Source organism: Ovis aries, chromosome 3 (assembly GCF_016772045.2).
Source record: "Ovis aries strain OAR_USU_Benz2616 breed Rambouillet chromosome 3, ARS-UI_Ramb_v3.0, whole genome shotgun sequence".
Classification (NCBI taxonomy): Eukaryota; Metazoa; Chordata; class Mammalia; order Artiodactyla; family Bovidae; genus Ovis; species Ovis aries.
The window spans coordinates 18,182,958-18,206,835 of record NC_056056.1 but is presented as its reverse complement, the minus strand read 5'-3'; the positions used below and the strand labels follow the sequence as shown (position 1 = coordinate 18,206,835).

At 50.3% G+C, this 23,878-nt stretch overlaps 1 protein-coding gene and 1 long non-coding RNA gene across 5 annotated transcripts; one reads left to right on the top strand and one right to left on the bottom strand.

The window, feature by feature from the left end:
* Positions 1–2,083: 2,083 nt before the first annotated feature.
* On the bottom strand, positions 2,084–4,500 carry ID2 (inhibitor of DNA binding 2). Its single transcript, XM_004005671.4, has 3 exons — positions 4,018–4,500; positions 3,640–3,703; positions 2,084–2,848 (listed from the first exon to the last, which is right to left on the bottom strand). Exons 1-2 carry the CDS (start codon positions 4,363–4,365, stop codon positions 3,647–3,649), a joined length of 405 nt encoding a protein of 134 aa, XP_004005720.1. The 5' UTR covers positions 4,366–4,500; the 3' UTR covers positions 2,084–2,848; positions 3,640–3,646.
* A 185-nt stretch (positions 4,501–4,685) lies between these two features.
* On the top strand, positions 4,686–23,643 carry LOC105607483 (uncharacterized). 4 transcript variants are annotated; one of them, XR_009599745.1, is made up of 3 exons: positions 4,686–7,907; positions 11,496–15,670; positions 15,784–23,643. It is a non-coding gene; the product is annotated as an uncharacterized LOC105607483 (long non-coding RNA). The 4 variants fall into 4 exon arrangements; XR_009599747.1 differs by lacking the exon at positions 4,686–7,907 and adding an exon at positions 9,728–10,178; XR_009599746.1 differs by lacking the exon at positions 4,686–7,907 and adding an exon at positions 9,728–11,392.
* The last annotated feature ends 235 nt before the right edge of the window (positions 23,644–23,878 follow it).

Genomic DNA, 23,878 nt, shown 5'->3' with positions numbered 1-23,878 from the left:
TTCAGGCTTTCTTTGGACTTCACAATTCATTTTTCTCCACAATCCCCTTATCATCTATTTGAGGCCAAGGATCACATCTGATACTTTTTTAAAAAATCCAGGACCCCACCTGGTGTCAAGTTGGTGGTAGATACTAGTTTGCAAAAGGGATCTTATCCAAGTTATGAAGTAGTAAAGATGAAATGAGTCGCATGTGGAAACCACTGTACATGTGCTAGAGAAGTAAGCTTGCAGGACACCATCCTTCATTTTCAAAAGGCTGCATCTCCCTGATGCCAATTTCGCTTCTAAGCCTCAAAGCCCCCCGCCCGCGAACGGCCCTCCTCGAGGCGGCCACCAGGTGGCGCCCGGCCTCCACCGGCCGGACCCGGAAAGAACCACTGGGCTCCGACGCCCCAAGTCCCCTCGGAAGGGCTCCCGTTTCCCGGACGCGGCTGCTCCCTTAGGTCGTCGATCGAAAGGCGCGAACTGCCCGCGGCTCCCAGCGACCGTGCGGGCCCGGCTCGCCCCACGCTTCCCTCGCAAGGCCAGGGAGCCCTCGCGGGAGGTCCCCTCCGTCCAGGTCAGACACCGTCTCGGTCCGAGCCGACTGCGGGCGGGGCACCGAGCCTGGGGTCTGCGCCCCCCGCCACCCGGAGGGAAAGGACGCTGGTGGCCAGCGACCTGGCCTGGCGCTTCCCGCCCTCGCCGCTCCCGGGTGCAGCCCCACGCGGAGTGGCCGATCGTGCCGGGCGCTGGAAGGGCGGAGGACGGGTGGACCGACGGCCGGGGCCAGTCCTGAAGGGCGGCCACGGTCGGAATAACCGGTTCCGGACGGGGGCCGCCGCCGGAGCCTGCCTCCCCGGGGGTATGATGACCCACGACAACAGCGACGGCCCCTGGATCCAAGGACCGGCCCACCTGCGGGCGAAGATGCGGTCCGGGGGCGGGGACGATGCGCAGCGCGCGGGTGATGCGCAGAGCTGGCCCGGCCGGCTGCACGGGCCCCACCCCCGCCCTGGAAGGGTGCAGGAGCCCGGCGATGCTGGGACCGCCGGTGCCCCCGCCCCCGCCCCGCGCTTGGGCCGCGAAGGATTCAGCGTCTGGTCCGGAAACGCCGCAGCCGCCCGGGGCGGACTCGCCGGCGCCACCCTTACACCTGCTCGGCTAGGCCTGAGAAGGTGGCCCCAGGTGAGACCCCCTCCACCCCACGCCCCATCCTCACCGGCCCGTCCTCCCCGCTCCTTCTCCAGGTCCCGTCCACCCCGGACCGGCCTTCCTAGCATCCTACCCCCACCCTCAAGCCACACGACCCAGCGATAAAGTGTCTTCCAACGTGAGAAGGTAGTATCAATATACGGGGATACAGATGAACTGTAAACACGTACCTACACCAGTCCCAGAGTTGCCACGTGAGGGATGCGGTGGACACAGCAATCGGATCCTTCCCTGCGCAGTCCAGGCGCAGCCAAGGGTGAAGGGCGATTTAAAGATTTAAACAGAAATCTGTCTCGGAGCCCCGGGCAGGGCCCAAGCCTCCGCCCCAGGCTGGGTGAGCTACAGGTGCAGGAGGGAGCTCGCGGCCATATTACAGCTTCACCCCCAGGGCAAAGGGGCCTTAGGAGCAACGAGTAGCATGGAGGGTTATTTTTTTTCTTTTTGCCCCACCTCTAAATCTTAAAATCAGGTTCAGAAATTCTGTGGATTCTTTTCTTTCCTGATTAACAGCAGTTTCATTTGCTGCAGAAGTGTCTTATCCACTCAGACAGGTCGTCCTCCAGATTCCACATCTAAAGTGCTAGGAGGCCCCACCACAGTAACTCTTGGGTTGGAAACCCCACCCCAAGGCACAGAGCTACTTTTTCCTTGACAGACTAAAAGAAACTTCTGGGTTTACAGACTCCCCAGGACAGTCAGCTTCCCTAAAAAGCAGCAACAGCCCTTTACCCCAGAGTGCTAGCCCTGACCACACATCTGTCTGATAAGGGCCTTCTCTGCACTGCAGATTCCAAGCCTTAGGGGTGGTAGAAGCGATGAAGGAGGAGGGATTAAATAAAATGGCGAGATAGAGACAGAATCTTAAAAATCATTCAGAATTCAGGCATTGACTTCAGACATGTTTTATTATAATCTTATACAGTCTACATAAATTTGAACTTGTATTTATTTGGGTTCAGTTATAACATAGCATAATAAAAATCAAAGCACTGGTCCTCTGAAATAAAGCAGGCAATCACCATTCAATAAACACACTTGATTTATTTTGTATAAAAGGGTTAAGTTTACAACTAAACTTTTATAAAAAGTTTAGCATGAATAAGTACATCATTACACTTTGTATGCAGAAATGTACATTTCTGCCACTATACAAGAAAACTCTAATTAAAGAGTTCACAAGGTTTCACTCAATATATATATATATTTATATATAAATATATACACAGCATTCAGTAGGCTTGTGTCAAAAAGGTAATTTCTGACCAAAAGACTTCATTTAAGTAACTGAATACTGATCCTTCTGGTATTCACGCTCCACCTTTGAAAAAAGGCAAAGTCTGCTTAAATTGGGCAATTCCTTGTGATTTTAACGTTTTCGCTCCCCATGGTGGGAATAGTATATAAAGAAAACCTTCCAACTGCAGAAAGGGCATTTAAAAGTCTTTTTCATAAATAACTAATATCACAGTCCAGGTCAGAAAACACCCTGGGGAAGTTGATCATTCTTAAGTTTTCCTTCCATTTTTTTTTTAAAGGTCCATTCGACTTGTTGTCCTCCTTGTGAAATGGTTGAAAAATAAGTTCAGCGCCTTAAAAGAGCCTGTGGATTTGTTGTTGTTGTTGTGCAAAGGGAAAAAAAAATCATGAACACCTGCAAGAGATCGGGAGAGAAAGGACTGTTTAGGAGGTTTTAACCTAAGGGCAGAGACAGGCAGACTGGCGCCAGGAAGAAGCCGCAGTTTGAACATTTAACCAAACACTCAAACATTGGGCAAACCCTGGCGTCCAGATGCAGCGCACACACTCGGCCTGGACAGCGCAAATTAAACATTAAAATAGCAGAGACTCAGGGGAAAACTTCCCAACGCAATCTCCTATTTGGATCTCCAACGGCAGTCCTCACAGGCGCCAGTCTGCTTCTTGTAACAATTATTTGATTGAAAACAGCCCTTTAGTTAACAGATAGGGAAGTCGGAATCCCACATCACAGGGTCTGAGACACAGGGTAGCAATGCTCAACTAGCCGATCCCAGGGGGCTGGAGTTTTGGGGAAGGAGGATCCCTATGGAATTTGCGGTGATAAGATTAATTATATGGAGGTTAGTACCTCATAGTACCAGAGCAATAGCAGAAAACAGCCGGGGCATGTTACAGGCGCACAAGAAGCCAGTACGTATTCTCCTTCACCACCTTGGGAGTAAGTTACAGGCATTGATTTTTTCTTTTCTTTTTTTTTTTTAAGAAAACGTTCTGGGATTTTGAGTAACAGGAGCTAGATGGCTCTTCATGTCTAGTACGCGTAAACAATGTACTACGTGCAACACAACGAAGTACACGTTCATTTACCAAACCCCCAAATTTTACAGATACGCAAGTACCCACGCGCGCACACACACACTCCAAGCGCCAGTTCACCAACGGGGGACACAAGCAGACACTCACCATTTATTCAGCCACAGAGCGCTTTGCTGTCATTTGACATTAATTCAGAAGGGAATTCAGAAGCCTGCGAGAGAAAGGGGGGGAAAAGGCGCAAGACGTTAGACAACCTTAAGGAGAAAGAACCTCTTTTAAAAAAAAATAGTTTAATTTTGAACAGCAAGTTCCAAAAACCCACGTTTATGATGAATTCAGACTCAGAGGCATTCACATGTCATAACAATTTCACGCACACGACTCCTTCCACAGCAGATTTGTTTTTGTTTAAATGACTGTAACAGGCACAGTGATAAAGTTATTAGCCCGTCTGTAAGTCAGCGACTAGGGCCCGCCGCCTGACAACGGCTCTACCCGAGCATCGCTGGGGGGAGCGGGTCTTACCTGCAAGGACAGGATGCTGATGTCGGTGTTGAGGGTGGTGAGCGGCGTCCTGGACGCCTGGCTCTGCCCGGGTCGCTGGTGGTGCAGGCTAACGATGGTGGGGTGCGAGTCTAGCGCGATCTGCAAGTCCAAGATGTAGTCGATGACGTGCTGCAGGATTTCCATCTTGCTCACCTTCTTGTTTTGCGGGATGCTGGGGACCAGCTCCTTGAGCTTGGAGTAGCAGTCGTTCATGTTGTACAGCAGGCTCATCGGGTCGTCCACCGGGGTTTTGCTCCGGGAGATGCCCAGGCCGTGGTCCGAAAGGCTGTTTTTCCTAACGGACCTCACTGGACTGAAGGCTTTCATGCTGATAGCGGGGAAGGGAAGCGAAGCGATTGGGAGGAGGGAAGCGGGCTGCCCCGAAGCTCAGGCTGCCGCCGCCGCCGCTGCCGCCGCCTCCTGCGAAGCTCGCTGCGCTCGGCACCGCGCTCGGCTCAGAATGAAGCGGAGAGCCCGGCCCGGCGGCTTTTATACGCGCTCGCCGGGGCCACACGACCCGGCTTCCCCGCGACCCCATTGGTGGAAGGCGGCGCGTCCATCAGGCCGGGCGGGCGCGCCCATTGGCAGGTGCGGGCGCGAGGGGAGAGCTCCGTCCTTCCGCGTTCGCAGCCAATCGCCGTGGGGGTGGGCGGAACGGGCGCCAGCCCAGCTGAGGTGGTAAATAGAGTACTGTGAGCGCCGGGCCCAGGGGGACCTGGGGGTGGGCAGGGACCGGGGGACGGCCGAGCGACGGGAGCAGCGGGGCGCGGACGCGGTGGGGGCGGGGACACCCCGGGACCGTAAGTGGGCACCCCAATTCCAATCCCGATCACTAGGCGGGACCCTCCCCCTAAAGGTGCCCCCCGACGGAGGCTGCTACTCCTCCAAGCTTTCAGCATCACTAAGATCACAGCACCCCCGCGGAGTCTGCACGGCAGAAGGGGAAAGCCACCACGGTTCCCCGCTCCTCCCGGAAAGTCATCAAGACGTTATGGAAAGCATTTCCGAAAAAAGGGAAAACGCAAATAACTTTGCCATCGACAACTGATGTTTGTAGATTGAGATCGGCCTCTTAAGATCAGGAAAAGCTTTATGAAAACAAACCCCAAAACACCCACGCGCGCGCATTTCAACGACAGGTTTAAGTGTGGGATCGTGCAACCTGGAGCAACGCAGAAGGCAGTCTAGTAAACTCTGTGAAGTGAGTACTTACTGGATAACTGTGCTGATCGCTAAGGAGCTCGAGAAGTGCGGGACCCTTCCTGGGTTCCTTCTCTAACACTGGGAAGGGCTATTATAATAAAGCTATTAATCGGAAATCATTAGGAGTATTTGCATATTGAAGCTGTATTTACATACACTACCCTTGAGAGGCTGCTGGTCCGCTCTGCAGTGTCGGTGGCAAAGCAAGGTGACTAGCTATGCACACAACATGATTTCTGGTGTCACATTTCAGTGCCTGCTGTATTTTTAAAGTTTTGTACAGGTAGGTGGCCCTAGCCACGGTCAATATCTTCACACTGTTTTAAAAAAAATCTATAAGGTACCAGGTTGGGAATCTTCTTAGCACCAGTACTGGAGGCAGCTTCAGGTTGTGTCACCCGCCCTCATCTTTTTAAAAATTTTTCTGTCTAGAAATCTTTTAAGAACTACAGTTTGCAGTTCTTTACTCAAATCCTCTTCAGTGAATTCACACATAATTCTAACTTAACGGAAGACTACAGTAAGTTAGTTGTGTGTTTTAAACATTTTTCTAGAATACAATAAACTAGAAAGTCTGAAAAAGCATTCTATTTTTAAGTGTCTTGTTTACTTTATCTCAATCTGCATCTCCTCGGCCTTTAAGAAGGAAAAGGAGGGCAGAACTGGAGAAAAAGTAAAGCTTAATAATGGGGAAACAGTATATTTTTCTTCAGTTAATGATTAATTCCTCAGCTGGTGGACCAGCCGGTCTGGTCCTGGACACCAACTACAGCCATGTGCCTGCACTACAGCTGCTCTCGAGGGAGGAAAAGTTGGTGGCGCTAGGGTGGATATCACCTTCCGAAAATCCAGCCACCTCAGGTGGGAGCATAGAGGTGATGGTTTCCTGACCAGCAGAGAAATCTGCTCAGGGCCTGCCCAGCAAATGCTGCCTGCGACTTCTCTGCGCACAGCAGTGGAGTCCCCACCTCTCCTCTGATATTAAGTCTGGAAATGATTTCATCCTGAGTCCTCACAGTTCGAACCTTTTGATGTTCTTTGTGTGCATGTGTTTCCGTCACATACGTGCCACAGTGGAACAGATTTTGTTTTGACACTATTTTGGTTCATGATGTTATACTTTGACTATTTTACAATAATAGCCAATGTAAACAAACATCTTTGGGATTCTCAAATTATTACTTGTGATTCTTGGACATTGCAGCTCTGAGATACTGACGCATTCCTAGCTTTTTCCAAGGACACCGTATGTTAACATCCGTGCCAGCCTCATTATCCCTCCAGCCGGGCTCCGGGCTGCTTCCTAATGAGCCTTGTGCGGGATTACTTTGCACACTCGCAAAGTTGATTAAGGCACTGCCTTCTCCCAGGCTCATGTGTGTACCCTGATGCAGTAAAACTGCTAAATATGGTGAAAGTTTTCTGGTGTTTCTTCCTCTATCGGCCATGTCAGAGTCCAGTCAGCCTGGATGAGTGGAATTCGATTCGACTGGCAGGCCGACCAGTTCTACATTCATTTAAAGATCAACTTAAGGGGACTCTGAGGCTAAGCTCATGATTTTTTTTAAAGGCCTGAGTTCCTAGTACGTTCTGTCTCAGCAAGCCCAATTCGCCATTACCTTTAAAATTATGTTTTCATCGGGAAAATGGTGAGGTGGGTTACAAAAAAAAATCTGTCCCTTGGTGTCTCCGTGGGCTTGAATTTGAGGCCTCTAAAGCTGCAGATGGGCCCTGGTTCTGCTAGATCCGTGGGTGGTGGGAAGGTGTGAATGGTTTCCGGTGGGGGGGGTGGGGTGGAGATGCATGCCCCCACCCCCCCCACTTAAAGTCACACGCCGGCCCAGGAAGGTCGCCTAACCTGGTTCCAGGGCTTCACTCCCTCGGTCTCCACCCCGGCCCGGCCGCCGGCTCCCAGCGCGACTGGCCCCTCGCGGTAATGAGAAGCAGCTCCGGGCCGGGCGCGCCAGGCTGGCCGGACGGCCTTTGCAATTCCTACCCCCACCCCCCGCCCCGCGTGATGCAACTGGGGGCGGGAGGAGCCTGCGGGAAGGCAGGGGGGGTTGCGGAGGAGGGGGTGTCTCAAGGTCCTCCCGGCACATCTGGCGCGCTGGGGAGCGCTCGCCTCTCTTCCCCCCGGTTTTGTTCTCCCAGCTGCGTCCATCCCGCCCGTGACCCCCCGAGCGAGCCCTGACAGGTGATGAATGCGCGGCGGCGGCGGCGGCGGCGCGCGGGCCGGGCCGCGGCGGGGCCGGGGCCGGAGCCCGGGAGCAGACTCTCTGGCGCCAGGCGCGTGACGCCGCCCATTCACGCCGCCCGGCCGCCTTGTCCTCGCGGCGCCGCTCAGGCGGCTGCCATGGCAACCGCGCCGTCACTCAGCGCGCGCGCCCAGCTGATCAATGCCTGCGAGGCCCGGCCGGCCCCGGCGCGCCCCGGCCCCGCCGCCCGGCCCGCGCGCACCTGCAGCCGCCGCGCGTCTTAAGTTTCCAGCGATTTGGGGCAAGGAAGGAGGACCGAGAAGAAAAGAAAAGGGGGGCTGGTTGGGAGAGAAGAAAACACACACACACACACACACACACACACACACACAAAGCCAGGAGAGGGAGAAGAAAGAAATCTTCCTTGTGCAGAGGAGGCGTCATGTGGCTTAGAGGTTGCCAAAGCAAAAGGTTTTGCTTTATTTTATTTGTTTTTGCAACCGAGGCGCTCAGGGTGGGGCCGGCGCGAGGGGAGGGCTGATGGGGAGAAAGTGTCTCAGTGGAGGGCAAAAGTGATTTATTCCTTGGGATCCTCACGAGGAGGAGCTGGACTCCCCCAAAATACCTTTGAAGGGCTCCCTCCCGCCCCTACATACTGCCCATCCTCGGAACCTTGGGAGGTTGCCCTAAAAAAAAAAATCCCATCCCAGGACGGACCCCTCCCCTCGCCCTTCCTGAGGCTGGAGGATGGGCAGCCGGTTCCCGCGGCTCCCAGCCTCTGCGCGCGGACGACCCGCGTCTGCGTTCTCATTACCACTACAAAGCCGGGCAGACGTCGCCTCTTTCCAGAGCTGCGCTTTCAGCTGCGAACATCAAGAGGCCAGAAAACATCCAAGTGGGGCCAAGGACGCAGACGCCGCCTCGGTCCTGGCTTTATCTCTAGGGAAAGTTCCATTTTAAGAACCAGATGCCAACATTCCCGGACAGTTTATGGTATCCGGATCCCTCGGGGTGCGCATCCGCGGCTTAGAGTGTTAGCAGCAATTATTTATCGTCTGCCCTGGAGAGGAGGTCCTGAACACGACTGTCCTCGGTGGACCCTGGGGGTGGGGGTGGGGTGAGGACACACGACTGTTCCCGAGCCGGTTATCTGGTTTAGCAGAGTTTGTTGTGGTTTTCGAGGAAACAGCATCTGGGTTACATAAGGATTCAAGTTTTTGCTTTGCTTGTTTATTTAATACCTTGGCAAGAGGGAACCCTCACTGAAACCAGATAACCGAATTTGGGTTTAAAACAGTCTTAGATGAGGGGCAACGAGAGGGGAAGAAAATGAACCAAACCACAAAAAGCAAACAAGGGGATGTTTATTTTTCTCCCTTTTGGAAGTTTTGAAGACCTGCCTAACCTCTTACTTCTCGTCGCGCACAGCTAATAAATTGCATTAACAAAGCGCTTCAGCTACTACCGTGGCTTAGCGGGCATCCCTCCCCCGCGCTGCCCCCACCCCGGCCCTAATTCCTTCTAGGATTCGCGCGCGGTCCTGTTTGCCCAGAGATCTCAAGAGCACCAGGAAAACGGCGTGCTAAATCCAATTGCTTTCAACCGTCTGATCTCCTTGTAGGGAGATCACCTTTCAGCCCCGTTCAAAGAAAGCAAAGTTTGGAAAGTTTGGCGGAGGGGCCGATTTAACTACCAGCACGGCAAATATTTAGTTACAAACGCTGTGAAGTGCCCAGATTTGTGGCTGCGTTTGGCTTTCACAAAGGATTTTCCTGTGACTTTTGTTCCGGTCACCAAATTAAAAAAGAAAATTAACTTGAGCGAGAGATAAGGGCTTGGAAAACAACCCTGGACCGCCCGCGAGCTGGCGGGCGCGGGACTGGCGTCGCCGAGTCTGCGCCGCCGTGAGGCGCGCGTCGCGGGGGCCGGCCCCCGCGGGGAGCCTGGGTCACGGCTCGGACCCCGGGCCGCCGTCCACCGTGCGCCACCCCTCGCGGCACGCAGCGCCTCGGCCGCCGGGCTACCCGCCGGTGTCCGTGGGAAACCGCGGTAACCCTCTCCAGCCAGCGACAAGGGCGGGCTTGTCCGGAATCAGGCTGCATCTTAATATTATAATACTGCCCCCAAAGCAAAACCCCGAGGCCCCGCTTGCGAGTCTCTTAACAAGAAACACATTGTGCGCTTTTTTTTTTTTTTTTTTTCCTCCTTTTTGGCCGAAGCCACATTGGCGCGCTGGCCACGGTACTGTGAGCCAAGTCCATGACTTCAGAGGGGAGGAACCCGCCTGCCCCGCACCACGTGCGCGCCCGGCCCGGATGGCCACCCCGCCGCGCCCTGCCGCCCCGTCCCGCCGACAGGTCAGGGGCTCCGACCGTGCCTGGGGCGCGCTCGGCGGGCACGCGTCCTGCGCCCACGGCGCTCTGGCCCCCGCCTTTTCTCGACCCAGGGAGGTACCCAGGAGGCGGCAGTGCGGGTAACTGATCGCTGGCCGCTCTAGTCGGCTGGTGGAGACGCTTTATTTTAAAATACTTTGACAGCCTTCTATGTCCCCCACCCCCAAGTCCTTGGGGCTTTTACTCCCAGGTTCTACCATCCCTCTTCCCTAAAAAGGACAATTTACAGTATACCTTCTCTCAACTGGAAATAGCCCGAGGGTTCTGCAAGCCCTCTGACCCCTGTCACATGTCACTGCTGTCCCTGTCCAGAGGAGGTGACAGGATCTAGAGCTGCATTTTCAGGGAGGTGAGTGCTAGGGACCTGTGGGGGCGCCCCGGGAGGAGCAGTCGTGGGCACCCACCCTCAGCCCGGTGGTGATCAGGCTGTCTTCCCAGCGCTGCAGATGTCAGGACCCTCATCTGTTTCGATGCCAACGCTGCCCATCAACCAGACTCTGACGGTTGAATTAAGTGGTCCATTTCATCTTAACCATTTCTGCCTTTCCCGGAGTCTTTGCGAAGAGCACAGATACAGTACATTTCAAAGCAAAAGGAACCGTGATGACCCTCTTTATTTAAAAATTTTTATTGGAGTACAGTTGATTTATGGGGCTTCCCAAGTGGCTCAGTGGTATAGAATCTGCCTGCCAATGCAGGAGAGGCAGGCAGGAGACCTGGTTAGATAGCTGAGGGACAAGATCTGGAGAAGGAAATGGCAACCCCCTCCAGTTTTCTTGCCTGGAGAGTCCCATGGACAGAGGAGCCTGGTGGGCTACAGTCCATGAGGTTGCAAGAGTCAGACACCATTTAGCAACTGAGCTCTGGCACACACATATGCACACAACTGATTTACAATGCTGTGTGAGTTTCAAGTGTACAGCAAAGTGAATCAGTTACACATATGTATGTATCCACTCTTTTTTAAAGATTCTTTTCCATATAGGCCATTACCCAGTATTGAGTAGAGTTCCCTGTGCTCTACAGTAGGTTTCTTTTTTTTTTTAAGTCTTTATTTTCATTTTCTTCTGTTATGTATGTGTGTGTGCGTGTGTGTGTGTGTTAGTCACTTAGTCCTGTATGTTTTTTTGCGACCCCATGGATTGTAGCCCACCAGGCTTCTCTGTCCATGGGGATTCTCCAGGCAAGAATACTGGAGTGGGTTGCCATTTCCTTCTCCTACAGTACATTTTTTTTTTATTAGTTATCTAGTATATATATAGTAGTGTGTATCTGTCAGTCCCAATCTCTCAGTTTTATCCCCCTAACCCCCTTATGCCCTGGTAACCATGAGCTTGTTTTCTAGTGATGGCCCTCTCTAAAGGGAGGTTAATTGTTCACACTAGGTAAGAACAATCATTTACAAGCTCATGACAGCTTGCCTATTTTGCTCTTCACTTTGCCCCCATGAGTTAGGAGGGGCAGATGCTGCCTCCATTTTACAGAAGAAGCTGAGGCATAGAAGAGTGGCAGTTGCCTGTGTGAGCCCACACTCCCTAGAACAGTCCCTGTGATGATCTGGAGGTGTGTGACCTTCACCCGAGGTGGGATGTCAATTACTTTAACCTTGAAGTTTGTTCCAGTCCTGCAGGGAATTCATAAAACACTTTGCTTTCCCCTTCCTCAGGTATTAACATTGAGGGACTGAGCCTGACTCTCTACTGACAGAAGTTCAACTCAGGTCTGAGGACTTCACTTCTTAGTGGAGGTAACCTTTACAGACACAGTCCTGGGGCCCACATCTCTAGAAATTCTGCTTAACTGGGTTTGGTGAGCGGCCAAGGAAACGCTCAGGAGACATGGATGCAGGTGCTGCGGGTGCCACACTGACGGAATGACAGGTAATCTGTGAAATCAGTCCTGCGGCAGGCGCGGTTTGCCTCTTGAGGACCCGTGCATATTTGCTTTTGGAAAGCCGAAGAAAAGGAAGACAAGGGGTATGCTGCATTTACCCCCATCTTTACTTTCTCCCTTGTTTGTTCTTCCTCCTGATGTTACAATATTCTTTCTTTTAGAAGGAAATTTTAAAAAGTTCTTTTTTTTTTAAAATTTATTTGTTGGCTGTGCTGGGTCTTCATTGCGGCACATGGACTTTCTTTAGCAGCTGCAAGTGGGGCTTCTCTCCAGTTGCGGTGCACGGGGTTCTCATTGCAGTGGCTTTTCCTGGGGCAGAGCATGGGCTTTAGGGGCATGCGCTTCAGTAGTTGCAGCACGTGGGCTCAGCTGCTCCGAGGCGTGTGAAATCTTCCTGGACAAGGGATCAAACCTGTGCCCCCCACGTTGGCAGGTGGATTCCCAACCACTGGACCACCAAAGACGTCCTTTTAAAAATATTCATTTATTTGGCTACACCAGGTCTTAGTCGTGGCACGTGGGATCTAATTCCCTCACCAGGGATCAAACCCAAGCCTCCTCTGTTGGGATCATGGAGTCTTAGCCACTGGACCATCAAGGAAGTCCCTCCAGTTTGCTTTCTTTTATTGTTTCCTTTCTTGTTCAAGGGCATCCTTTAGACATTTTTTAAGGGTAGGTCTGCAGGTGACAAGCTCTCTCAGTTTTCCTGCGTCTGAGAAGTTCTTGTTATCTCCTTGATTCCTGATAGATGTTTTTGCTGGATCTAGACTTCTGGGCTAACCCACTCCAGTGTTCTTGCCTGGAGAGTCCCAGGGACGGGGAGCCTGGTGAGCTGCCGTCTATGGGGTTGCATAGAGTTGGATATGACTGAAGCAACTTAGCAGCAGTAGCAGACTTCCAGGCTAGAATTCTTTCTATATTTGACATGCTATGCCACTTTAGCCTCTATGGTTTCTGATGAAAAATCTGCTGTTTCTCAAATTGTTTTTTCCTTTGTAAATAAGATGCTTTTTCTCCCTGTTCTTTGTATCTTCAGTTTTTAGAAACGTGTCCATGATGTATCTTGGCAAGGATTTTTTTGTTTTTCCATTTTGAAGGTGTCTCAGCTTCTTGACTCTGTAGGTTTAAGTCTTTTGCCAAATTAGAAAAATTTTCAGCCATTATTTCTTAACATACTTTGTCAGCCCCTCCCTCCTTCTCCTCTCCTTCTGGGGCTCTGATGACAAGCATGTTAGATCTTTTCTTATAGTTCCACAGGTTTGTGAGGCTGTCCTTTTGTGTGTGTGTGGACAGAGTCGGACACGAAAGAAGCGACTTAGCAGCAGGTTTTGCTTTGGCTATTGTACTTTTCATTTTGAAATTTTCCATTTGGTTCTTGTCTATATCTTTTATTTCTTTACTGAGATTTTCTGTTTTTTTTTTCCATTTTTTGGAGAGTATTCAGAATTCCTCCTTGAAAGACATTTCCTTTCTTTTTTGTGGCTGCTGTAAAATCCTTAATAGTTAATTCCAACATCATGTCAACTCAGTATTGGCAACTGTATTCTTTTCCCATTCAATTGAGCTTTTCCTGTTTCTTAGAAAGAAGAGTGATGTTTGTTTGAAACTTATTTGGACTTTCTGGGTGTTATGAAACTCTGGAACTTATTTCCATCTTCTGTGAGAGCAAGTCTTTGCCACCACCAGCCTGGCTGGGGGCGAGGAGTAGGGGTAGGGGGAGATGTGCCTCGGCTTCATCCTTCACGGTGGAGGGTGAAGACCTCTTGGTTCTGGAAGGGTGTGAATGCCCCAGCTCCCCACCCAACTCTTGCTGAACCAGCCTGTGGGGAGGGGGAGCAGGGCCTGGTTACTGCTGGGTGGGCGTGAGAGTCCAGGCTCCCATGTGATCTCTGTTGACACTCTTGAGGGGGCTCCTTGCGGAGGAACACCGCTACTCCCCACCCCACCATCTGTATCACCACCCTTTCGTGGAGGGAGGCTGAGATACAGGCTCTCCACTTGGCCTTTGTGATGGGGGTAGAGTTGGTGCCTCCGCCCTACCTGTGGTGCTTCTTTCGAGTCACATAATTATTGTCTGGAAGTTTGCTGTCCTACTAGGCTGCCTCGTTCCTGATCTGCTGCTTGAGAGTACAGGCCTTTCTTTTTCTTTTTCCATGTCCATTGATGCTTCTGGGTACCTACTTCCCCAGCCCCTGATCCAGGATATAAGAAGCGCAAAGAAAACCCAGGGAAAACATCACCATGTCCTTCCTTGGCCCCCAGAGTCAGCAGCTAGTCTGCCTTTCTCTTGCCTCTCAGAGTCTCCCCATGTCTGTTTTCTCGATGATCTCCAGGGTTCTTAGCTCTCCTTGGCAGGAGGAATGAGGAGAAGTACATCTACTCCATCTTGCCTGGAATAGAAGTACCAAATGTTTATCATTTAATGAAGTAAAGAACATGAAACAGTGGTCTCTGTTTGAAGAAAACTATTCACATTTCCTTATTGTTTGGACTTGCAAGTGTTTTCCCAGGTACATTATTTCATCAAGTCCTGGATTAAAAAAAAATTAAAAATATGATTTAACTGTTGTTTTCATCAAGCCCAATCAGGCCCTGACGGCAGGTGTGTAGAGGCATCCTTACATCTGATGGTTGTTGGGTCTCCAGTCTGAATGAGTACTGTCCTCGCCCTTGGCTGGAAGAATTGCTTAGAATTCTTTTCAGTGGAGTCTGATTCATTCCACTAGCACCGTCTGGGTCCCGGCTAGCTGGACAAGCTGGAGGGATCGTTCCCCTCCCGTGGCAGGGGCCTGCTCATGTTGCTAAAGCTGCTGGCTCTCCGGCTCTATCATTTCTCCTTGGCAGACCCAGCCCCCGTTGCATGTCTGCTGGGCACCTAGCTCAGAGGGGCCCCATGCCTGGGGGTTAATGCTCTGCAGGTGTTATCTTGAGAGTCTTAACAATTCTTTCAGTTGTGTTTTCTGAGTGATATTTGATGGGAAAATGGAGTATGTACTGGGGGTTGGTGCCTGGACCGTATGGGGGTCCCATCTTCCTGCCTCCCTGGGTTCTTGCCACTTGTTCCCTGCCTCTTGCTGATCCACCACTGCTCCTCTATCTGCCGGAACCTAGGACTGGGGGCAGGAAGGGTCAGAGTGGGTGAGTGTGGCCCACATGCTGAGTTGAATACCAGGGCCCTGGGCACCTGTGTCTTTATTTGTGTGAGTACCCTTGTGACCAAGAGAATGCCATTAAATCACAAATGAACCTTGATGACAAGTAGAGAGAGATGTAGAAGAAAAGAAGAATTCTTTCTTTCTGCTGCTTGAATGAGGTGGGTGGGCTGCACTTTCACTTTGCAGTGGTCCCTGAAATTTATTTAGCTTGTCTTTCACTGATAGCTTTTGAGGTCACTACTCTCTAAAGATGCCCCTTAATGAACTATGCTTCCAAGAGTTCAGTGTGGGTGTCATCCTTCCCAGACTGGACCTGGGGAGGCCCTGTGCACCCAAGAAAGTGTAGTGGGTGTGGTCCTGTGTGATTTTCCAGGTTACCGTCAAGGACGGGGGTTAGTGGTGAATCAGGGTTTCTAAATATAATCTTACATATGCCTTGTAGCTGTAATCATTGATAACTTATTTTGGCTTTCCCCCCCGGAAGTTTTACAACAAATGATTTACAATACACAATATAAGTGTATCTCCACGTTTAACAAAAACGCCTTACTTTTTAAAACTGTCTGATGTTTTATTTGACATCGTGGAGCATGTATTCATGTATATAGTGTGAGTCTGGCTTCTCCAGTGCCTCAGTGGTAAAGAATCCACTTCCCAATACAAGAGCTGCAGCAGACATGAGTTCGATATCTCTGCTGGGAAAAACCCTAGAGGAGGAAATGGCAACCCACTCCAGTACTCTTGCCTAGGAAATCCCATGGACAGAGGAGCCTGGCGGACTACAGTCCATAAGGTGATTTTGGTGTTTACATGTCTTTACATGTCATGGATTTGAGTGTGGAGCCATCGGGCTTCCTAGTTGGGCCCAGGTTCTTCATCCCACTGTCTCACTGATTTGACTTCCAGGTACCCCTGGGGATACTATTTTCCCCCTGAAAGACTCTGTTGGCATGAGGACTCTAAGGTTGAGTACCGAGAAGGAGGCTGGAGCCCTCTGACTGTGGCTGTTGGCAGCTGCCAGAATGCTGCCATCTGTCTTCCTGTGATGCTGTCTCAGGGTGGTCATTTCTGGTCCTGAGACTGGAGTCAGGAGAGGGCTACAGTTCGTGAAGTCCTGCCCGGAAGCCCTGAGCCCTGCTTTCTCAGAGATCTTGGCCTGATCTCCATAAACCCTACAAGACCCTTCGGGTGGGACCAGCTCGCTCTCCATCTCACCTGGCAGGAAACTGCCCTGTCACCCGCCCTGTCGATGCAGCCAGCAGGCGGGAGCCAGATCTGGGTCTGTCCTGACATCAGAGTCTCCTCTCTGCCCTAAGTTACTTAATAAGACTTTCTCAAAGTGTATTCAATCCATTTAACTATCATCGCGAGAAATGCTTGCTTAAAAAAAAAGAAAGAAACACTGACATTGGATATTTTACAAGCATTTGAAACATAACATTTTGAAATAAAATATTCCTATATTTTATCCTCACCATGTCTTAGGGTCCCAGTGAGCGGATGGTTGCCGGTAGGAACAAAAGCCCGTGCACAGTAGGTGGGGCTAGAAGATGTGATGTTGAGACTGGAGCATCCCTGAGCGCAGGTGGTCCTCAAAGTAGCCTCCCCATGGGGAGCCCCCAGCACTGCCGCCCGTGGTATGTGATGTGGGGGGAGCGCAGGCCCTTCTGACTGAGAATCCGGATGGTAACAGCACCTTGCTCTGGATGGCATTTTGAACATCCTCTGCCACCCGCTCCTCCTTTTACCTTCAGTCTTGCCCAGCATCAGGGTCTTTTCCAATGAATTGGCTCTTTGCATCAGGTGGCCAAAGTATTGGGAGTTTCAGTGCGCGTCACATGCAACGCCTGGAAGAACGTACATGCTCAGTAAACACGGCTGGCGGACAAAATGCAGCTCACGTTTCAGGTGCACAGTGAATACTTTTTTTAAGTGTGAGTGAGTCCCTGTACTTTACCTGGTAAGTCTAGTCTAAGCCTTCTCGGTAAATATCACTCACAGCAGCAAGTGCTCCTTATGAAAGAACTAAGACATCCATAAAGAAATAGAAACTGGCACTTAATGTTTACTAAGCTCTGACTAGTTAAAATAACTGGGAGAGAAGATGTTTTTCACTAAACTTGCAGAATTTCAGAGTAAAAGAGTTCTAATTTGGAGTCCTTGGGGACCAGAATGGCCAGAAGTGAACTTCAGAGGGTTTATTTAAAAAGCTGCAACTTCAAAGATGGATAGGTCCACGGACCCCTCCTGCCTCTCTGCACAGGCCAGCTCGTTGTTTCCGTTACAAATTGATTTCCAGGGTAATACCCCTGAGGCCTGTCTCCCACGTGAGATAGGAGTCGAGACTCCAGCAACCCTCCCAGGTCATGTCTGCTGATCCAGGCCCAGCTCACGCACAGCTCAGAGTCTGTTTCTAGCTCCAAGTCTAGAGTGGGTGCCAGGGATGGGGAGGCATTTTTCAGGCACTTGGTCTCTGCTTGCTCCAGTGGCTCAGCCTTACTCACCCTGCACTTCCAAGGCATCTGGGCTCATCTGCACAGAGCCAGGAGCGGGGAGAACTTGGAGAGCCCCGTGGGGAAGCACTTGGCTGGATTTATGAATCAGGCCTGGATTTGACTCAGAACACTGAACTTATCCCCTGGGCTGGACTGCGAACTTTCATTGTCAGAACTGCTGACACTTGGGCTGACGGCTCTATGTTGTGGGGGGCTGTCCCGAACAGGATGTGCCCTGGCCTCTCCCCACTAGTAGTTGTTGTTCAGTTGCTCAGTCGTATTCAACTCTTTGTGACCCTGTGGACTGTAGCCCACCAGGCTTCCCTGTCCTTCACCACCTCCCAGAGTTTGCTCAAACTCATGTCCACTGAGTCCATGTTGCTGTCTAACCATCTCATGGTTAACCAGCCACTACTCCTTTTATCTTCAGTCTTCCCCAGCATCAGGGTCTTTTCCAGTGAATTGGCTCTTTGCGTCAGGCCAAAGTATTGGTGTTTCAGTTTCAGCTTCAGTCCTTCCAATGAATATTCAGGGTTGATTTCCTTTAAGATGCACTGGTTGGATTTCCTTGTGGTCCAAGGGACTCTCAAGAGTCTTCTCCAGCATCATCTCCCACTAGCTCCTCATAGAAATCCCCCTCTCTGTCAGTGGTGACAACCAAAGATGTCTCCAGACATTGCTAGATGTCTCCTGGGGGGCGTGGAGCAAAGTCACCCTGGCTGAGAACCAGTCACTTGGCCCCACCTGACTGCAGGGAGCCTGGGAAAAGTAGCCCAGACGTCTGATCGGGAAGAAAAGAAAGCTCATTTAGATCCTGCTGGCCAGTCTCTCTTTCTCAGTGACTTTGGGCGGTTCTTCTGGTGCTGTGGGGACACTGGAGGGGCCCAGTGCAGAGCCATTTCTACGGGTGAGGGGGTGGGAAGCAGAGCCTGAGGGATGGGACAGGAGCTGCATGGGACAAGGGGGGCATCTGGAAACCAGCTGCCAGTGTGGTCAACAGCCCTCCTGAGTGTTTATTTGTGAGCAGATGAAGAGGAAATGACCAAATGAAAAGGAATATCCCCATCATTCTCAAACACTTACTTAAAAGATGTGACTGAGCTCCCAGGCTGCCCTGGGGTGGGAATGGAGGTGACCTGCTGCCGTGTCACAGGGAGGGGGCTTTGATGTCCTTGTCGTACTTGAGGACCCTTGAATCATGCAGAAAGCAGAATGGATTGGGGTTCCCAGAGGTAAAAATCTGGAATTTGCTGTCTTCCCAGGAAGGAGCTGTCATCTGGAAGCCCGGTGAAAGGGTTATTCCACCGCCCACGTGGCGTGCTGTGTGTGCACGTGATTATGCCTGGAAGAGGAAACATGTAGGAAGTTGTTTTCATAGCTTCTTTTTATTAGCGTTTATATGAGTTAATGAGCATGCAAACAGATCTGGCAAAAATGTTGGTAGTAAAACAACCAATATGGTCTTAAAGAGGGAAGTCACCAGCTTGTGAGTAATCAGATCTTACCTTAGCTGGTAAAGAAGACAGGTTTTCCAAGCTCAGATATGCAGCCACTGTGAATTGTGTTATAGTAAAATAGAGCTCAAAGACAGGTTCCCTCCCACCGACCCACACATCCACCCACCCATTCACCCATCCATCTACCCAGTCATCCATACAACCACCCATCCAACCACCCACCCATCCATCCACCCATCCACCCACCCACCCATCCATCCACACACCCACCCATCCACCCACCCACTTATTCACCCATCCACCCACCCATTCACCCATCCACCCACCCACCCATCCATCCACCCATCCATCCATCCATCCATCCATCCACCCACCCACCCACCCATCCATCCATCTGTCCATCCATCCACCCACCCACCCATCCATCCATTCACCCACCCATCCATCCACCCACCCATGTATTCACCCATTCACCCAACCATCCACTCACTCACTCACCCACTCATCCATTCACCCATTCATCCACTCACCCACCTGTCCATCCATTCACCCATCCACCCACCCATCTTTATCATAGATCCATCCAGTATTTACTGAACACCTACTATGTATCAGGCACTTTTCCAAGAACTTGAGTATTATCAGTGAACAAAATTGATAACCATCCTGACCACCAGGATGTTACATCCTATTGGGGAGAGAGAAAGAAAGAAAATTGTTGAGTAAATCACAGAGGTTATTAGAAGATGATGAAGATTGGGAATAAAGCAGGGATGGGAATATGTCGTGCCAGTAGCAAGGCACAAAAGTGACCATTTCAAATAGGTGGTCCTGGTAGGCTGCATGGAGAAGGTGACATTTGAATAGAGCCTGGAAGAAAGCAGTCTCCCCAGTCACATTGCTGGAACTTGAATACAGTAAAGGAGGAGAGGGCTGGGTACTCATTAGCCTGTACCTGATCCCAACAACAACCCGACAGAAACAGCTACAGATTTAGGGGCTCTGCTTTAGTGTGAGTCAGAAGCTGAGACTCAGAGAGGTTAAGTAACAAGTCTAAGGTCACAGAGCCACTGAGTGTCAGGGTTAGGGAGTAAAGCCTGGGATGATAGATACACTTCCTATGCATTTTTCAGTCAAGTATGGGGAAGATAGTGAGGAAAGCTATTCTTGAGTGGGAGAGGGTAACAAAACTCACAGGCCACATTTCCACGTTTGCTCAGGAATTGGGGGTCATTTAGGCACTGGTAGGACTTGGCCGTTTTGTTCTTGAAAGCAGAGCTGGAGAAAAGCCAACTGGAATGATTTGGAAGTGTCTGGAATCTATGGATTTGTAGATCCGCCCCCACCCCGCCTCCACCTAACCTGAGGGTAGGGAGAAGATTAGGGCTGAGAGTACTTTCCACATTTTCACAAGATTCTTGGGCAATCCTGAGATCATGTTTTAGGGAACACTCCTGGGATCCCCAGCTTCTTAGCAGAGGTAGAAAGATGATCACAGAACCTGCATTTTAGATAAGATCTCCTGGGTGATTCTTATGGCCAAAAAGTGACTAGAAGTGGCCGTTTTGTTATCCCATGGAAGTTCCGACTTGGGGACGTTGAAGGAACTATAGGTAATAACCACTCAAACTTACCCATTTCCATTTAAATACACAGCTACTCATAATCAAAGTCAGTTCGTTTATTGACTTTTGAATGTACGCCATACAGTATTCACACAATGTCATAGTGCTTAGTCACTCAGTCGTGTTTGACTCTTTGTGACCCCATGGACTGTAGCCCACCAGGCTCTCTCCATGGGATTTCCCAGACAGGAATATTGGAGTGCATTGCCGTTCCCTTCTCCAGGGGATCTTCCCAACCTAGGGATTGAATCTGGGTCTCCTGTATTGCAGGCGGATTCTTTACTATCTGAGCCACCAGGGAAGCCCTCATACAATATTGGACAGGACCAAAAAAAAACACACACCCACACAACAATGTAAGCAATCCTTATCTTTTGCTGGTGATAAAATTCTGTTTTTTATTTTTATCTAACACTGTTTCTGTCTATATATGTCTTTAGTCCTGCTCATTGCTCTGGCTTCATCTCAGCTATGCTCTTCTGTAGGCAAAGTTCTAGAAATTCAGTATTAACAGGACTTTACTATTTGGTAAGAGCCATGCTGCTTTGGCCCCTTGTGGAACCTTGGCCTGATTCGTCCAGCTCTGCCGTCCCCTCCCCGTCCCTCCAGGGAGGCCCGGCTGCGGCTGCCTCAGCTGTTTTGGTTGCCCTCTTTCCGGATTTCTCCGGGTGAGTGACTCAGCATGACTCAGCATTTAGGGGAGCCAGAATATTCTTCCATGCAGCCAGCATATGGTGAACATTCACACTGCTTGGAAAAATCATTGTAAATGAAACACACAGGAGAAAAAAAAAAAAGGCCCAGATTTCTTCACACCCAAATGAGACACTAGGTCAAGGATGAAGAGGACAAGTTGAGAAAGGGCCGTCCGGCTGGGGCCCCAGAGCAGAGTGGCTGCCTCAGAGGTGAGCTGGGGAGAAAGAAGCAATGACACCTGGCCTTCCAGGTGGAGAGGGGCCCAAGTGGCCCTCCCGTGAACAAGAAGACAGCTGGCCACGAAAAAACCAATGCAAATGCATTCATTTTCTGGGCGGGGGGGGGAGGGGGGGGAGTGCCCTTTATTCCCAACTTTTAAGCTCAGTGAATCTTTAGCTTCTCTTCGTCCCTTTTTCTTTCTCAGTGGCATGAAGGCATGGCTCTTTAAAAGGGCCACCGAGTCGCTGACACTTGGCAGTCTCTCCAAGTGGGATTTTGAGGCTGTGAATCCTGCCGGGAGGGCCCTTCTGACACCCCTCCTTGGAAAGCTGGCGCAAGCTCTCAGACGGTTTCTAGGGTCATTGTGTTAAGCCTCTGGTTAAAGAACAGCCGCTTTGAAGCAGCTGGTTTGGGCTGGCCTCCTCGTCCCGGGATGGTTTCTCGGTATTTGGTGCTCACGTGACTGAGAACATACACTGGATTCCTCGCCTTTTAGAGTCTGCTGTTTTCTTCATCTGAAGTAGCTTGTTATGCTTCAGAAAGATTTTGCTTTTTAGGTCATAAAGTGGAGCTTGAAAACTGGAAGAGGCTTTTTTTTTTTTGCATGTGTATGTTTTGTTTGAATGTCTTGACTCTGTGCTGAGTGCTTGAAGGGTCTTGGAGCAAGAGATGGGAACTTGAAGCTGGCGTGGAGAGGTTCTGTAGGATGTCCAGCCCATGCTAAGGGAGTGGCATTGAAGGGTCAGTCATTGAAGGGTCAGTCTTGGGTGGGGTTAAGCCCTGAGGCAGATGGACTGGGTGGCTTTCAGGCAATCACTCTCTCTCCTGCCAGCCTGGTTTGGTTCTTTGAACAATAGCTAATGCCCTTGGAACATTCTCACAGAATAAGCTCCCTGAGAGCAGGGCCTGGTTCATCCTTTATACCCCGGTATCCCAATACCAATGGAGAAGGAAATGGCAACCCACTCCAGTGTTCTTGCCTGGAGAATCCCAGGGACAGGAGGGGAGCCTGGTGGGCTGCCATCTATGGGATTGCACAGAGTCAGACACTACTGAAACGACTTAGCAGCAGCAGCAGCATCCCAATACCAATAAAGAAGGAAATGGCAACCCACTCCAGTATTCTTGCCTGGAGAATCCCATGCACAGAGGAGCCTGCCAGGTTACAGTCTGTGGGGTCACAAAGTTGGACATGACTGAGCAGGTATGCACCTCTGTGTGATATATAAATAGATAACCAGCAGAGACCTACTGTATAGCACAGGGAACTCTACTCGACATTTTGTAACAACTCATAAGGGAAAAGAATATGAAAAAGAATACACTCACATACTGAATCACTTTGCCTTGCACCTGAAACTAACATGATATTGAAAATCAGCTACACTTCCATTTTTAAAAAAGAAAAGTTCTCTACATCGAAGAGCATTCAGTGATTCTTACTCTGAAACAAGGGATCAAGGACTACCCTGGTGGTCCAGTGGCTAAGACTCTGTGTTCCCAATGCAGGGGGCCTGGATTCCAGCCTGGGTTCGATCCCTACCGCCAGGGAACTAGATCCCCTGTGCCACAACTAAGATCTGTTGCAGCTGAATAAAAAGTAAATAGTAAAAAAATCGTAGGATGCCATTTGAAAAAAAAAAAAAAAAGACATCAGTGTTTCCACTTCCTCCCAAATCAGCAGGAACATGGCAATGAGAAGACCTGCATGTGTACTGAAAAATGTTTGCTGAGCAAGGGGTCCCAGGGAGAAGCAAGAGCTGAAGAACACGGTGCCGAACGGAAGTGCCGGACATCCACCGCTGAGCAAGGGCTGTGAAACCATTCACGGATGGATTTTGACCCATTAAGGAATAGATACCAAATGTTTTTTGATCCTGTCAGGATCAAGAGAAAAATCAGTAATTCAGTGATTACTTTAAAAAAATAATTTATTTATTTTAATTGGAGGCTAATTACTTTACAGTATTGTAGTGGTTTTTGCCATACATTGACATGAATCCGTCATGGGTGTGTGTGTCAGTGATTGCTTTTTAAAAACGTGACACTCACATGGCCTGAGTTTCATTTTGTTGTTTAATTTTTAACCGATAGAACTTCCTTCCAGCTTGCTTCTGAAAGAAAATTGTATTTAGAGGTGACCTGCTGTTTACTAGAGTAGAGGGAAGACAACATAGGACTTCTCAAAGCTGTCCCAGTTTTTCTTACATCGTACTGTTCCCCTGCCCCCACCATGTAAAGCCTTTTGGAAATTTGAGTAAATGTCAGCTCTGATGTTTGTCCCATTCCCCTTCCCTCCTCTACTATGGACTGAGTGTTTGTGTCCCCCACAAATTCATTATGTTGAAGCCCTACACCCCAATGTGGTGGTCTTTGCAGGTGGTCCTTTGGGAGGTGGTCAGGATTAGATGAGGTCATGCAGGTGGGGCTCTCATGGTGGGCTCAGTGTCCTTCTAGCTCAGTGGGTAAAGAACCCGCCTGCAATGTAGGAGACGTGGGTTCAATCCCT

What these genes read in the sequence shown, in the direction of transcription:
- ID2 (XM_004005671.4), bottom strand. Translation starts at nt 4,365, where the DNA reads ATGAAAGCCTTCAGTCCAGTGAGGTCCGTTAGGAAAAACAGCCTTTCG. An exon ending in TCAGCATCCTGTCCTTGCAG is followed by an intron (nt 3,704 to 4,017) that starts GTAAGACCCGCT and finishes TTTCTCTCGCAG; the next exon opens with GCTTCTGAATTCCCTTCTGA.